The sequence below is a fragment of the Artibeus jamaicensis genome, unplaced genomic scaffold (assembly GCF_021234435.1).
Source record: "Artibeus jamaicensis isolate MK-2021 breed Jamaican fruit bat unplaced genomic scaffold, CSHL_Jam_final contig_1715, whole genome shotgun sequence".
NCBI classification, from domain to species: Eukaryota; Metazoa; Chordata; class Mammalia; order Chiroptera; family Phyllostomidae; genus Artibeus; species Artibeus jamaicensis.
In genome coordinates, this window is record NW_026521335.1 from 388,371 (window position 1) to 403,494 (window position 15,124).

The 15,124-nt window shown below is 42.2% G+C and overlaps 1 protein-coding gene across 4 annotated transcripts; it reads left to right on the plus strand.

Moving 5' to 3' along the window:
- Nucleotides 1-3,869: 3,869 nt before the first annotated feature.
- On the plus strand, nucleotides 3,870-14,685 carry MRPS21 (mitochondrial ribosomal protein S21). 4 transcript variants are annotated; one of them, XM_037168135.2, is made up of 3 exons: nucleotides 3,870-3,924; nucleotides 4,383-4,496; nucleotides 14,382-14,685. In XM_037168135.2, the coding sequence occupies exons 2-3, from the start codon at nucleotides 4,414-4,416 to the stop codon at nucleotides 14,560-14,562; spliced, it is 264 nt and encodes an 87-aa protein (XP_037024030.1). In that variant the 5' UTR covers nucleotides 3,870-3,924; nucleotides 4,383-4,413; the 3' UTR covers nucleotides 14,563-14,685. The 4 variants fall into 4 exon arrangements, with proteins under 4 accessions (XP_037024030.1, XP_037024044.1, XP_037024052.1 ...); XM_037168149.2 differs by lacking the exon at nucleotides 3,870-3,924 and adding an exon at nucleotides 3,945-4,120; XM_037168157.2 differs by lacking the exon at nucleotides 3,870-3,924 and adding an exon at nucleotides 3,945-4,064.
- Nucleotides 14,686-15,124: the final 439 nt, after the last annotated feature.

Below are 15,124 nucleotides of genomic sequence, written 5' to 3' on the forward strand. Positions count from 1 at the left end.
TTGTTTTTGTCATTTAGGCTCCAAGACTAGCACGTTTCCCTATGTGTCTCACTGGTGTAGTCATCCAGCTGGCCCAGACTAGCAGGTTCTTCTGCTTCATGATAGCTCTTAACCTTAATGGGAACTTTTGATGTTTGTAGGTAAGTGCATCTATAATCTGCTGCCAGAGGTGAGACCCAAGAGCCAGAACAGGCACTGTGGTTGCCAGTTTTGAAGAGGAAGGGGTGCCCTAGAACAGTTAGAATGGGGAGTTCCCTCACACACTCAGCTTTATCCTTAATCAAAAAGCTGCAGCTACTAAATTGTTACTGTATTACTATATTTATTATTACATTATTTATTACAAACAAGTTTCAGCCTACTGTTGCCCACCCCTGTACCTTGGAGTAAGGAAGGGTACCTACCCACTGTTACCAGGTGGTAAAAATTAAGCCTATTCCTTTCCATATAATACTCTTTGTGGTCTGTCTCAATACTCTGTGGTCTGTCTCACTTTCCACCAAAACCATATCCTCCCCCATTGTAAGTCCTCCCCCATTGTAAGTCTTGGCAGTATATGAGGCTATGCACTCATTTTATTGTTTCTTGGCTAACAAGCATGTTTCTCACAGCTAGTTAGATCTCTTTCCCCTGTGTTTCAAGTTCTCTGTTCTCACCTTTGATTTCAGAGAACATGACCCCCTTTTAAGGCAAAAGCAAACCTCTCCATTTGGTTACACTCACTTCTGCTATATCACACCCCTCCTCTTGTAACTTCAATTTATCATCGAATTATTTTTTATTTATTTAATCCATGCCTTTCTTGAAAGCCTCTCTTGCGCCTGGTTGCCCTCTCTTTTTTTAATTTATTTTTAATTTATGTTTAGAGGGGAAGGGAAGGAAAGGAGAGAGGGAGAGAACTATCAATGTATGGTTGCCTCTCATCCATCCCCTGCTGGGAACTGGCCTGCAACTCAGGCATGTGCCCTGACTGGGAATTGAACTGCGATCCTATGGTTCGCAGGCCCGTGCTCAATCCACTGAGCTACACCAGCCAGGGCTGCCCTCTCTTATTTTTTTCTCCAGAATTCTCGACAGAGTAGCCTAATCGTACTCTTTCTGACTCCTTTTTACCCCTCAGTCCTTAACCTCCCGCAGCCTACCCTCCACTTGCTCTCTACTACACTTTCCTAAGTCACTAATGAGCGCACAAAATCAAAGTATTACAGTGTAACTACCACCCAATGAATAGCGAGGTCCAGAGCGCCTTTACAAAGATGATGTTCTTTGTGCCGTCTGTATCACTTGACACTCCTGACGCTGCGCACTGAAACTGTCCTCCCTTGGATCCCATGACCGTGAGCTAGCCTCGTTCTCCTCTTACCTGCCTGGCAACAACTTTGTAAACTCATAATGGCCTCACTTCTGCCCACTCCAGAGTGTGGGTGTGCCCTTAGGCTCATATGTTGACTTTTTTTCTCTGACATTTTTTTTTCACCTAAAGTCGTCATCTTCTTTCATGGCTTTAATTATTGCCTCAATTTTAGAAGTCTGCAAAAACTTCTCCTGTCACAATCTTTCCCCCCAGATGATATACCGAATGTCTACATTCCTGCTGGAGGGTTCTATTTACATATTACTAACACTTAAAACTTACTGAAAATTTCAGCATTTTAGAGCCAAGAGGTACCATTTGTATCTGATCCTACTCTTTCATTTTATAGATGAGGAAACTTAGGTGTCTTGTGCAAGAACACGGTGTGTGGTACAGAACCGGTTGGTTTATAGTCTGGAGCTTTTTTTCGGTGCTCGCCAGTCAAAATTATCATCTTTCTTTTAAAGGTGTTCTGTTCTGCCTTTTTACATTCTCTTTTTCTTCAGTTAATGCCATCTATGGTACCATAATTTTTCCAGATAATTAGGCTTAAAATTTGGTATCATTCGGCACCAAATCCTTTTTATTCTGTATCTCTTAAAATTCATTTCTTCACATTCATTCCATTGCTGCCTCTCCAGTCTGAACTTTGACTAGTTTTCCTTACCCTGATTCCCTTCTCACTGATAACCAGATAAATTTTCCTAGAGCAGTGCTATGCATGTTCTTCCCTATTCAAATCTAATGGCTCACCAGTGCTTGGAGATGAAAGTCCAAAATCTTCAGTTGAGATCCCTATTTCTCCCTCTGCTCCCCTGCATGATCCCTCTGTTCCAGTTTTCTTATTTGTCCCTGAAATGATAAGGCTTTTTGCCTCTGCACTTATGTTCATGCTGTTCACTTTGCCCAGTCTTTCCTTGCTCTGTCAACTAAACTCTGCTGTTCTCTAACTCAAGTTCTTCTTCCAGTTATTCTCTCCATTGAACATGGTACACGTGGGCTCAGTCTTTGGCCTGTAAAATGCGATCATGTACATAAAAGAACTAGTACAAGGTATGGTATATAGTAGACCCACAAAAATATTACTTTTCCCCTCCTTTATTTCAAGGTATTTTTATCCAATCTGAGTCCCATGGCAAAATTTGTGTGATTGAGAGCAGATATTAGCTCCATTTTACAGATTAGGAAATAGACTGGTAGTTTAAGTCAGGGATCAGCAAAACTCAGATAGTAAATATTTTAGGCATTGTGGTCCACGCGTCTCTGTTGCAACTATCCAACTCTGCCACTATAGCCCAAAGCAGCCATACATAATATACAAACAAATGGACACAGCTGTATCCCAATAAAGTTTATTTACAAAAACACTGGTGGAGTTGGACTTGACCTGTGGGCAGTAATTTGCAGACTACTGGTTTAAGTGACTTGTTCGATGTCATATGCCTGAAATCAGAATTTGGATAGACTCCAGATCTCCTGACTACTAATCCAGTGCTTTTTCACCACATTATGCTGTAGCCTATATAACTTATTTTGCATTTATCTTTTATGTCTACATATTGTCTTTTGATGGTCCAAGAGGCCCTGGATGGTATCAACAGTACCTGGTACAGAGCAGGCATTCAATAAGACTTCGATGCTAAGCATAAAGATATCCCAGTCTAGCTCTATTATGGTATTTTGAGCCTGGCTTACTCTGAAGTAATTAGTAAAACTGATGAAGATGCCTGCCACTCGCCTGCTTTAGAGAAGGTACTCAAAGAACCTTATTGCACAAGTACCTGGTTGGGAACTGCTTTCTTCTTTTGAGTCGTTCCTTACTATTTTCCAGTAGCCACTGGATCTGAACTTATGTGAATAACCATAAATGGATATGTAGAAGTGACATAAGAATAAAAGGAAAGCTGTTTCCATAGTGACCAAAAAAAGAATTATTTCTCTAGGTCTCACTAGAAGGCAAATGACACAAAGGAGTCTTCCATTTTAAACCCTGCAGGTGTTTCCCAGTTCTTTATTTAGTGACGCAGCTGAAAGATGATGTTATAGGAAACTCATGGTATGTTCATTTTGCTTCTTTTCCTTAGTTTTTAGACAGATGAGGGGTGTGACGCTGTTTTTCATCCGGAGAGCAGACCTCAAAGAATCAGTGTTCTTTGTGACGAGAAAACAGGAAGCATTCTCAGGGAGCCTAGCCTATTTCTTTCATTTTCCTTCCAAAAAAAACAAAAAATGGCTTAAATATCTATTAAAGACTTAGTAGGATTAAAGGATACAAAATTGGGCTGATCTCAGGAGCCTTAGGACATCGACCCCCTCAGAAGGCGAGGAAGTTGTTCGCAGGGGATTTAAGGTAACGAGTATTTTGCTTTGTCATGTGTAGAGTCTGGGGGAGATCTAGTGGGGACGGCTGGAGAGGCTGCCAACCCGAGACAGAAAGAACGTTGCCATGGTTTCCGCGTAGGTGCCTCCCCCACCTTTCAGCATTGGTTTCTGTGCATGGCGTGAGGATTACGTATTTCCGCTTCCGGTTGCGTGCAAGCTTGGCGCTGGCAGAGTCGGGCGGGCGCCTGGTGAGGAACGGATGCAGGGGGTGGGGAAAGGAAGGCCGGTACAGTGGGAGGGCACGTTTGCGAGCAGTTGTCCCCTTTTCTAAAGATGGAGAAAGACTCGGTTTCCAACTCCCACCCCAACCCTCCTGGAGCTGTGAAAGGTCATGGGGGAAGGGGGGGCTCTGCGGCGCGTCCGGATCCTCTCGTGCTCGGCCACGTCAGTCCCCGTGGTGACTGCCTGCTGCCACCTCTTTGCTTCCCTGTGGTAGAGCTCGCATGGGCAAAAAGAACGAGGGAATCCTGATAACGATTCGTGTGTGATGTGAAGGCTATGAGAACTTGCACGTGTCCCTGTCTTATTGAGCACGTTGCATATCCAGACACTGAATGAGCCATGCGGTAGAGTGTGTATTCTGTTGTGTGTTTTGTTTTGTTGACCTGTTCTCTATTTTCTTTTACATTTCTCCATCATCCTTTAGGTCCTACGGAGTGAAGACTTAATTCCAAGTCATGGCAAAACATCTGAAGTTCATTGCCAGGACTGTGATGGTGCAGGAAGGGAACGTGGATGGTGCATACAGGACCCTAAACAGGTAACTTAAGGGACCAGAATCATGCTCAGTCAACTCACTTGAGAAGTGCGGTGGTTCTCTCCCCTTTCCTGCTGTACATTGGTCTAACCAGTGCCAGCCCAGGTGTGCATAGTCTTGAAACTTCTCAGCCCCTCAATTTACTGTCTTCGAAATGAAGTTCTCCTCAGAAACCTAACTGTGTGAAGCTTATTCATCAGCAGTCATTCCTATGATGATGAATCTGAATTCTATCCAAGACCTCAAATAGAGCCAAAGGGAAAATCAAGTTATAAGGCTGCCAAGGAAGCAGGAATGTAGTATAAGATGCATAGAAAGCAGACAGAGGGATTGGTGTGGGACAAACCTAATGGAAAAGATGATTTCATATTTGGAATCCTGGAGAAGCAAGCAAGAGATGAGAAGCATTATAGGTTTAGAGGAAAGTTACTTCATAAGCAGAAACGTAGAGATGGAGGTGTACTTATCACCTGGAGTGGAGGCGCTGTATTGAAGCGTTCTGAATGCTATAAGAGATTTGAATGATCCTGCTGAAGAATGCCTTAGCACTCTTGTTTCTTAAGCATGCCTCATTCATGATTTTCTCTCTCCTCATGAAGCAGAGCTTGGAGAAACAAATGCTTGTTGAGTTGAATTATCAAAGAAATGATGAAATAGATTTTAAGAGATTATATGAGGTGGCCCTCTACCTTAAGGCCAGTAAGGTGGTGGCCTTATTTCACAAGTAAGGGAGGTCTAGGAAGGTAAAATTATATTTCTTGGTCACACAATTATTGAATGATGAAGAGGAGTGTAAAACACATATTTCTTTTTTTTATTTTTATTTTTATTTTATTTATCTTTAGAGGGGAAGGGAAGGAGAGAGGAAGAGAAATGTCAATGTATGGTTGCCTTTCATGCGTCCCCTGCTGGTAACTGTCCTGCAGTGGGAACTGGCCTATAACCCAGGCATGTGCCCTGACTGGGAATTGAACCTCGATCCTCTGGTTTGCAGGCCCATGCTCAGTCCACTGAGCTACACCAGCCAGGGCTAAAACACATATTTCTAGTACCGTGTTCTTTGCTCTGTGTTATGAGTTTATTTAGTAGTTTCTCTGGAAATGGAGATACCTATGGCAGTTATTCTCCAATAGAACCTAGTTCTTAGCAAAGCAACGAGTTCTTGGTGTGATTGGCTGGATGGCAGAAAACCACAGTACATGAGGGCAAAGATGTTGTCAGGAGCCGAATAAGTGAAAAGCAGTTGCTGGCTCATGATGGTTTGTGTGTCTTTTAAAATGATTTGATGTTTAGTCAGCCCCATTTCCTCATTCGGTGTCTGTGTGTGCCAGTCATATCCTCTTGCAGAAGCTGTGCCCTCTGCATTACCATTTATGTTGAAAGTGAAAATAATCAGTTACCCACCCACCCAGTGGTGAGATGCCCCCTTTCATTTTTTTCTATTACTGCTCATTCCCACCTCTCCTATTTCATTCCTTCTAGTGGCATGTCTTTGAAAGGGTTGTAATGTCTCATGACCTTACAACCTTTTCTGCCCATAATTGAAAGCACAGAATGAATGTCTTACAGACTCTGTAGTGAATTATTAGCTAATGAGATGAAATGCTAAATTTGGAGGAAAAGTCTTACAGTTTACTCCACCTTTTTTTCTGACTTCTCTCTGTAAGTCCTTTTCTGTGTGGTATATTTTGGTGGGCCTTCTAGTCAGGATGATTGAGATGTTTGTATTATTGAGGAATGCCAAAGGGGAGCTGTTACTTATGGTAAAACAGATTTCAAAGTCTCAACTGTAGCATCCTTCACATCCTCTATTCCTAAAGTGCAAATAACGCAAAAGCAAGTTTGTTTTTAGGAAATTAGTTACTTTGACAAAAGCCAGAAACAATTTGTGTTGCAGTGTTATTGTACTTATCACACCATTTCTTAAAATCAAGAAGGTAGCTACAACTTTAATACCTTTGGCCAAGCCACAGCCTGAAAATAGTTTTTTCACATAAACGAGGTTAAGAGCACAGACCCTGAAGCCGACTGCCTGGTTCAGATCCCAGCTCTGCTGCTTGCTAGCTCCGTGATCTGTGGTGAGCTACTTAATGTCTCTCTGCCTCGCTTTTTTCATCTGTAAAGTGGAACTCTGTAGTACCCTCATAGGGTTGATGTGAGGATTCATTTGTTGTAATTAAAGTGCTTAGAACAGTGCTTGCCACATAATAGGGATTATGTGTTAGCTATTACCATAATTTGGAAGCTATTTTAAAGAAGTTTTTACCTTTTTGGTTTTGCTTTGTGGACAATTTGTTTATTTTGAGAGATTGAGAGTTCGCTGTAGCAGTTTTTCTCTGTCTTCCTTGGTCAATTGGGTTATGCTCAAGGTGGCCTAGAGATGAGAAAATTAGAAAATAATTAAGCTTTATTTTGCCATGAGGATTTAGTTTGCTGTTGGTATTGAATGGCTTTTTTAATAGACAGTGATAACTTTTCAGCTGAGGCTCCTCCTATTTATTCTGTTGCTAATCTCATTTTAAAATAACAGTATGTATTTCCTCTGTATGCACTGCTTTCTCATCCCCCAATTCCACTTAAACAATTTAAAACCTGGAAAACAATGTATTTCTACTTTTCTGTCTGGAGGGGTGACATGGTTTTGCTTTTTCTGTTTTCTTTTTTATCTAAGTCTTTTCTGATCCCAGGTGGGTGGTAGGTGAAGGATGAATGAATGAATGAATGAATGAATGAATGAATGAATGAGGGGAGGTGAAGATTTGGATGCCTTTTGCCATCTAACCTGACCCTATTTCAGACCTTGTTCTTAGGCCCTTTCCAAATATCTCTAAATTTTTTTCTTTTGTCCTTTATTCTTTTAGTGACACAGCAGCCCTATACTTCTTTTAAGGGTCCGTTGTAGTCAGAAACAGCAGGAGACTGGTCACTGTGACACCACGTGGTTTTCAACCCGGGCTGCCAGTTAGAATAACCTGGGAACCCTTTTAAAAAATTCTCACTGCCAGGGCCCAACCTCAAACTAAATTAGTCTCTGGATGGCAGTATCTGACCAGCAGCATTTTTTTTTAATGCCCAAATCTGCCAGGATTATGATAGGCTTCTTAAGGATTGACTCCAGGGCTTTTTCATTTGTATATCCTTGCATTACTCCAAGTGTCTGGTACATAGAAAGCTCTCAGTAAATATTTACTTAATGGATGTGAATGTTCCTCTTATCTCTGTCAGTCTTTTACTTTAGTGTTTGTCAAACCTTTCCACTGAAGTATCCTTAATAGCAGAGGGTGAAGGAACCACAGACATACCTTGTTTTATTGCACTTCACTTTATTTATTTATGGGTGGTATTTTTTTTTTAAACAAATGATGGGAGACCCCCCCCTCTCCACTAGCAAAAAGATTATAACTGCCTTTATTGCGATGCTTGCTTTATTTGCAGTGGTCTGGAACCAAATCTGCAGTATCTCCGATATGCAAACAACAGGGAAAGTATTTGAAGCCTGCCTCTCTCTCTCTCTCCCTCTCTCCCTCTCTTTCTCTCTCTCTATGTCTGTTTCCCTGTCTTTTTTAAATAAAATTTTAGGTAAATTTTAAAAAATTTGTTGCCATTACATCTCTTTTAGGGTTAACACCCTCACCCCCACTCAAGTGAAAATTGGTGTTCCAGGTAGATGCATCAAATTTATTCAGGGACTTTTGTCTCTCCATAGTAAGTACCCTTAGCACTGTGTCAGGTATCTTAAGAAACGTGGCATTACTTTTTCTTCACTTCAGGGTTTAAAACACCAGTGTAGTAATAGGTTTGGGGAAAATCAGTTTACAATGCTTAAAATGAAATTTAATCAGGAAGAAGTGGAGTGGTTAGACAGAAAAATAAATGAAAAGATCGAGGCCTCAGAGACTTAGGCCCTGGGGTATGATGATCTCTTTTAGGCTTCCTTATGCATTTGGAAAAGTCCAACTTTGTGGCTGGGATTATCTAGGGGAAGCAGTGGGAAAAGGCTGCAAGGTTGAAAGGAGCCGGCTTTGGATAAGTATAGTGGCAGTGATCTTTACTGTCTATGGGGAGGACAGTTACTTTGTTGATTTAGATTTTAGGAAGCTACATTTCTATTCCTTTTTATCTTGGAGTATTAGATACATATATAGCCCCATAAGTTGTATTTTAGCCTCAGGAAATAAAGTGGTATTTTAATATATATGATTTTGCTCTTAGAATAATTTTCTAGGCAAGGACTTTTACACATGCAGATATATGGACGAGCTGGTTCTGGTGCCCCCATCTTCTGTCAGACACAACATTTTCTGGTGCGTTCTTCACTTGTTTTTCTCGGCTTGTTCCTAACGTCCTCTCTTTGGCCACCTTTTCTGTATATATCTGTTATACACTAGGCTTCTCCTTATCTCTCTCTCAGCTTTCTGATAGTTGGTAGTTTAAAAATAAGTTATACATTCTGAGGTCTAATTACAACAGTAGATAGAGAGTAAATGAGAGGAGAGAGAGGTGGTTAAAACTTTGGCATGTTTGGCCGGCAGAGGCAGTCTTACAAAGGCATCAGCCTATGTGTCTGCCCAGTGAGATCACTGTAGAATGTTTGTTATATAAGCAAGGGCCCTGATTGGTGCCCTGGGATGAGGAGATAGAGAGTGAGGGTTGCTAGGAAGCCCTGCATGATTGGCTGGCCCCAAGCAAGGAAAGACAAGCACACTGGATGCGTGCCTGAATGACCCCTTTTATTTCTGGTAGGTGAGCCTCTGGTCCTAACATAGGCTAGCTACACTGACATGTGAGTCTGCCACCTCCAACCTCCCCCGGCTCCTTTTACATAATCTGTTAAATTTCACTGAAACTGGCAGCTGATTTCTCCTTCAGTGTTATGTTGCCAGGCACCTGAACTCAAGGCTGATCTGTTTACGCTAAAGCTCGTGGTCTTCCAGTCCTTGAACTACCTTTGGAAGCAGAAACATCACTAATTAACATCTTCTCCTTTTACTTCGTGGGTTCTACAAAGCTCTTCCTATATCCTTTTTATTAGACCTGAGTAGATGCCTCTACGGTAGGAACTGTGGAGCATTTGAAGATAATCTGTGCTACTTTGTAGGATAACTAGAAAGTGCAGAGTAGGGGAGGGAATCCCCACCTCCTGGAATCTTGGAATTTATTTGGTCTGTGTGTAGGAACTAGTTAGAACCATCCAGGGAACACCATTAGCAGCCCCACAATTACCTTGGGGGTATCCGATCTTTTCATTCTTTCCCTTCCTCCATTCTTTTATTCTTCTGTTACTTCTTTCTTACCTTGTTTTTTTGCCTCACTACACAAACGCTTACTGGTAAGATGATCACTCCTGTTTCAAACCCCTTTTGAAACTCCAGTAGGATACCTGAGCATGTGTCTAAAGTCCCTCCTCCCTTTGCAGTTTTCTTCATCCTGCTTTCAAATTGTCTTTGTTGTTCCAGGAGGACTCCCTTCTCAGGTGAAGTCATGTCCAGGGGGGCTGTGTTCATTTTATGGTCTATTCTCAAATTCAGTCAGTCTCCTTGTCCTTTTTATAATACATATCCAGTTTTTTTCTTTTAGGGACTTTTTCCTGTTTTTTTCCCCCTCTAGTACATAGTGTCTAGACCAAAAAGTGGATTTTATTGAACAGCAGTGAAAGAAGTCTAGAGAGAAGTAAATGCTTAGATGTCTGCATCTGTCCTTCTCCTGACTGTGCCATGTCCTCTCGGCTTCCATCTCTTTCCTCTGGTTAAGGAGTTTGAGGAAACTCACTCAGCTCTTTTCTCCCTCATTGTCTGCTTTGCCCACGGCACTGCTGTAATTTGTCTTCTGAACCTCAGTGGGTTTTGTTTGAGGAGCAGAATACCATTGTGAAGCACAGTAGCAAAAGTCCTGATTTCTACTTCTAGCTCCGTTTTGTGGTCTTGGGCAGGTCAGCCTCTCTGAATTTCAGTTTTCTAATCTGTAAATAGATGACATTACCTGCTTGATCAGTTTCATAAGGATTGCAATTAGGATCATGGATGTGAAAAACCCTATCTAAAATCGAATGTGCCATCTTATTAAAGGTAGTATTGAAGCTTTCTGAGCCAATATTCCCAAGAATGTTGTCTGTTATAAAGTCACTGAATCCCTTGAGCTGCGGGCATTTGTCAGTCACCTAGAGGATTCATTTTTGTCATATATTTACTAGGGAAGGCTTAATCTCTAACCTTAAGAAGCACACAGCCCAGTAAAGGAGATGGAAACAAAAACATGGTTAAATGTATATTGTCTGATTAATACTTTAAAAGAGACCTTCACAGTGTGCTACGGCATTGGTTCTCCTGGGACTGTCAGCGGCACCTTGGAGCTTGTTAGAAATGCCCACTGCTGGGCTCCACCCGAGACCTGTGGAATCAGAAACTGGGGGTGGCCCAGCAGTCTGTGTTTTAACAAGTCTTCCTTTGCTGCATGATAATGATTAAGAACCACTGTGCTTTGGCACAGAGGGAAGGAGTGATGAATTTCACCTAGAGCAGTTTATAGACATAACTACTGATTTGGGCCTTTGAAGTATAAATAGGATTTCATAAAACAGAAAAACAAAGGAGTGATATTGCAGATAAAGAGAACACCTTGAGCAAAGGTAAAAAGTAGATACACAGTGTGCTTGGAGAACGGCACCCGGGTCAGTGTGACTAGGGCATAGGCTTTGCAGGGCAACTTATTAAAGGTGAAGATGGGGTGCAGCTCAATTGCTTAGGGCTTCAGGTTTACACTCGTGATTCTCAGATCTGTCTGCACATTGGAATCACTGTGTTTCTCTCCTCTTGTGATTGAATTTATCTGGAGGGTGGACTAGGGGGTGGAGTTTTTAAAAGATCCCCAGGTGACTGTAATGTGCAGGCAAGATTAGGAACCACTGGCTTAGACTATTTTGTATATTGGAAAAGATTTTTTAGCATCAGAGTGACACGATCCAGTTTATGTTTTAGGACAATAATTGGTGTAAGGAAGGAGAATGGAAATAGGGCAACCTACTTAACCCTTCACAACTCACATAAGTTTAGGAAGCCTTCACAACTACCTTCTCATCCTCAAGTCCAGTTTAAGTGGTTCTCCGGTGTGCTGCTGTGGCAGTGTATCCCTTACCTTTGCACTTACCACCCTCTTGTAGTTCTTGTATAATTGTCTTCTCTGCTAGACCTCAGGTAGGGATCCATGTCTAAGTTTTTCTCTCTTTAGCATTTAACATAGTATGTGGTCTCCAGAGTTGGGATTTAATAAATACTTTTTGATTAAATGACCAGTTGACTCGAAGTACAAGATGATAAAGACCATAATTAGAACTGTGGCCATAGGAAAGGAAAAAAGGACAAGATCTAAACTATTTCAAGATGCAGAATTTATAGGATTTAGTACCTGTGGATGTAGGAGGTAAAGAAGAACTCCTAGTCCAGGAACATACTGAGATTTTTAACTTGAGTAACCAGTGATACCATTAACAGAGTATAGAGGAGCAAGGATAGATTTTAGGGGTTGATAATTAATATGCTTTTTTGGCATTTGGAAATAATCTACCTCTCAGTTAAGATTGGGGTTAGAGATAGAGATTTAGGAGTGCCAGATCGGTTCTCAAATGTGGCTCTACATTAGAATTATTGGAGGTCTTTTACAACATTTCCAGTGCATGATCCTACTCTTGATGAGTCGGTCAGTCTGAATCTGAGGAATGGGGCCTAGGCATCAGTACCTTTTAAAAACCACGTGTGGGGTGGGTGCATTGTGCATCATGGTTGAGGCTCACTGGCAGAGGGTAAGAAAATCACAAATAACTAGAAACGAAATGGTTTATAGTCAGAATCTGAAGGGGTGCCGATATTTAAGGGTAAATTGAGGAAGAAAGCCAACAAAGGAGATCCTTTATGGGCCAAATATTGAATCTTTTGGTCTTTAGTGACTTGTCTGTTGTAAGACTAGTGTTGGGTCCACATGGACTTCTGGGTATGACAGTGTTTCCAACAGAACCCAAATCACCTGCTTCTCCTGCTTCTGGTAGTTCACGGCAATTCCCTAGACTCTCATTTCTCTGCCACTAAAACCTGGACAAACTGATTTATACAAATACGATTCTCTAGTAGCCTACAAATCATTCTCAATATTAAGCAGCAAGAGGTTGGGAGAGATCCTATAGGCACAGTGGTTCCCGTGTCTGTTCACATTTGTAATTTACCCAAAGCTCAAATCCTTTCAAGTTCATGTTCAATCTGTTGTTGTTATCTTGGGCTTTGTATTATAACATAGAAGCAATAAATAGGGTTCCTACTGGGCAGAAGTAGCTAGTGGTTTCTCTATATAACTTCTTCCTGTGTGCCCTTCTTCCAATTATAATAGCCGCGTCTCAACCTCCTTATTTCCATTTGTGTTTGTGACTTGTCACATGTAATGAAAGGGCAGGGAAAGCAGGAATGGGGCCATGTAAACAATGCCAGGAATGGAGGGCAGCAGCAGCAGGTGCCTCCAGTCTCCCCAGGGTCAGCTGATGGTGGGTTGAGAAGGAGCGACAAATTACAGATTGGAGCCAGAGCTCTCAGGAGTCCAGGGATTAGATCAATTATGAAATAAGCCCCCATGTCTTCCTGGCTCAGTAAAAACAAAGAGATGAGCCCTGGCTGGTGTGGCTCAGTGGACTGAGAGTCAACCTGCAAACTGAAAGGTCACCAGTTTGATTCCCAGTCAGGGTACATGCCTGAGTTGTGGGCCAGGTCTGTGGCTGGGGGCATTTGAGAGGCAATCAATGTTTCTCTCACACATTGCTATTTCTCTCCCTCTCTTTCTCACTCTCTTCTCCGCTCTCTAAAATATAAGTAAAATCCTAAAAACAAAACAAAGCAAAGAGGTGAGTTTGAGTTAGGTGTGTTATAAACCCACAGAAGAAGCTGGATTGCAAGGAACTGGCAGGGGGTTAGGGAGGCAGAAAAAAAACAGATTGAGCTCAGCTTTATGGACACTTAAAGATTCATAAAATGTGGTTTCTGCCTTTGGGGATTTTCAGTCTAATGAGGGAAATGTTTGCGTAAGTAACGGAAGAGCAGAGTGAAATAATTGCTGAGTGGGTCTACAATAAAGTAAATGGTTTCCTTTAATTAAAGAAGATGAGAAGGCTTTATGGAGAGGTAACATCTGGGTTTGGCATGAAAAAGATGAAAATTTCCACCAGAAAGCTGGTGGCTGGGAGGCAAAGGTGGCATTCTAGGCACCTTTGGGGGCAGCGTGAGTAAAGACTTGGTGTTAGAGCATGTTCAGGGACCGGTCAGCAGAGTAGTGGGTGGGAGCATGTGGAACATGGGAAAATGATGGGTGAGGCTGTTACTTTAGTGTTCCCTTTTGTGTCACAGATGTGATGAGGGTCTCTTCTTTGCCTGTATTGAGTAGATCCAGAGATTTCTCAGACCTACTGACTTCAGCTATATCAGTTTTTAAACACAGTAATCATGGAACTGTATTTTCCACTAAGCATCAAGTAAGAATCACTCTCACTGATTTTCTTTTATTGCTACTACAATGACTCGCCCTGTGTGGAGACTCTGAATTGACCCCTTGGTTGAGAATCACTGCCACAGGTAGCCACTGTTCTTACGGGACTGTCGTATCCCTCAGGCATGCTGTGGGAGAGAAAAGGTTGAGAACACGGCCTCGACTATAAATTCCCCAAGAGCAAGGACCACTCATTTAATTGCTCTTTACTCCCCCAAATTCTTATTTGGGGCCTCTATAAGTAGGCAATTAATGCGATATTGCCACCACTTCACATCAGTTGCTTGGTCAGTTGACTTCTGGTCATCTATAAAATTGGAAAGGAATAATAATGAGCCCAAGCTTCTAACTTCATTACCTGCCTTCATACAGAATCCTCACCATGGATGGGCTCATTGAGGACATCAAGCGGCGCCGGTACTACGAGAAGCCCTGCCGCCGCCGACAGAGGGAAAGCTATGAAACCTGCCGGAGGATCTACAACATGGAAATGACTCGAAAGATCAACTTCCTGATGCGAAGGAATCGGCCGGATCCGTGGCAGGGCTGCTGAGGCCTGTGGGTAGTGGGCCCAGTAGGAAAACCACTATCCCATCGTGTCTCCAAGTCTTTCTTTCTGCAACCCCATTTTCTCTTGACATTTCTTGCAATAAATGCAATCACATATTTATAAGAAGGCTTGTGTTTGTAGAAACAATCCTACTGGTCAGCAGTGGACCCCCTCTTTCATTAAGTGAAAGAGAAACTGAATCAAAAGTGGTCTAGGAGTAGAATGGTGGTTGCCAAGGGCTGGCTGGGAGGGGACAATGAAGAATTGCTGATTAGTGGGGACAGAGCTTGAATTTGGGAAGACGAACACTTCCAGAGACAGGTGGTGGTTGCATAACAGTGTGAATGTATAATGCCGCTGAGTTGTACACTCAGATGGTTAAACAGTAGATTTTATGTCGCACGTGGCAAACACAAGGCCTGTGGGCCGAATCCGGCCTCCACCTTGTTTATCCAGCCCTGCACCTTGTTTCTGCACAGAAGCAGTGCCAAGCTCCTTGCCCCTCGTTTAGGGCAAGGAGAAGTAACATTTATACATTCGGCCTGTTGAAGGCAACTGCGAGGCT

Coding starts and splice junctions, on each gene's coding strand:
- MRPS21 (XM_037168135.2), top strand. CDS start 4,414: ATGGCAAAACATCTGAAGTTCATTGCCAGGACTGTGATGGTGCAGGAA. Junction 4,497..14,381: donor GCATACAGGACCCTAAACAG/GTAACTTAAGGG, acceptor GCCTTCATACAG/AATCCTCACCATGGATGGGC.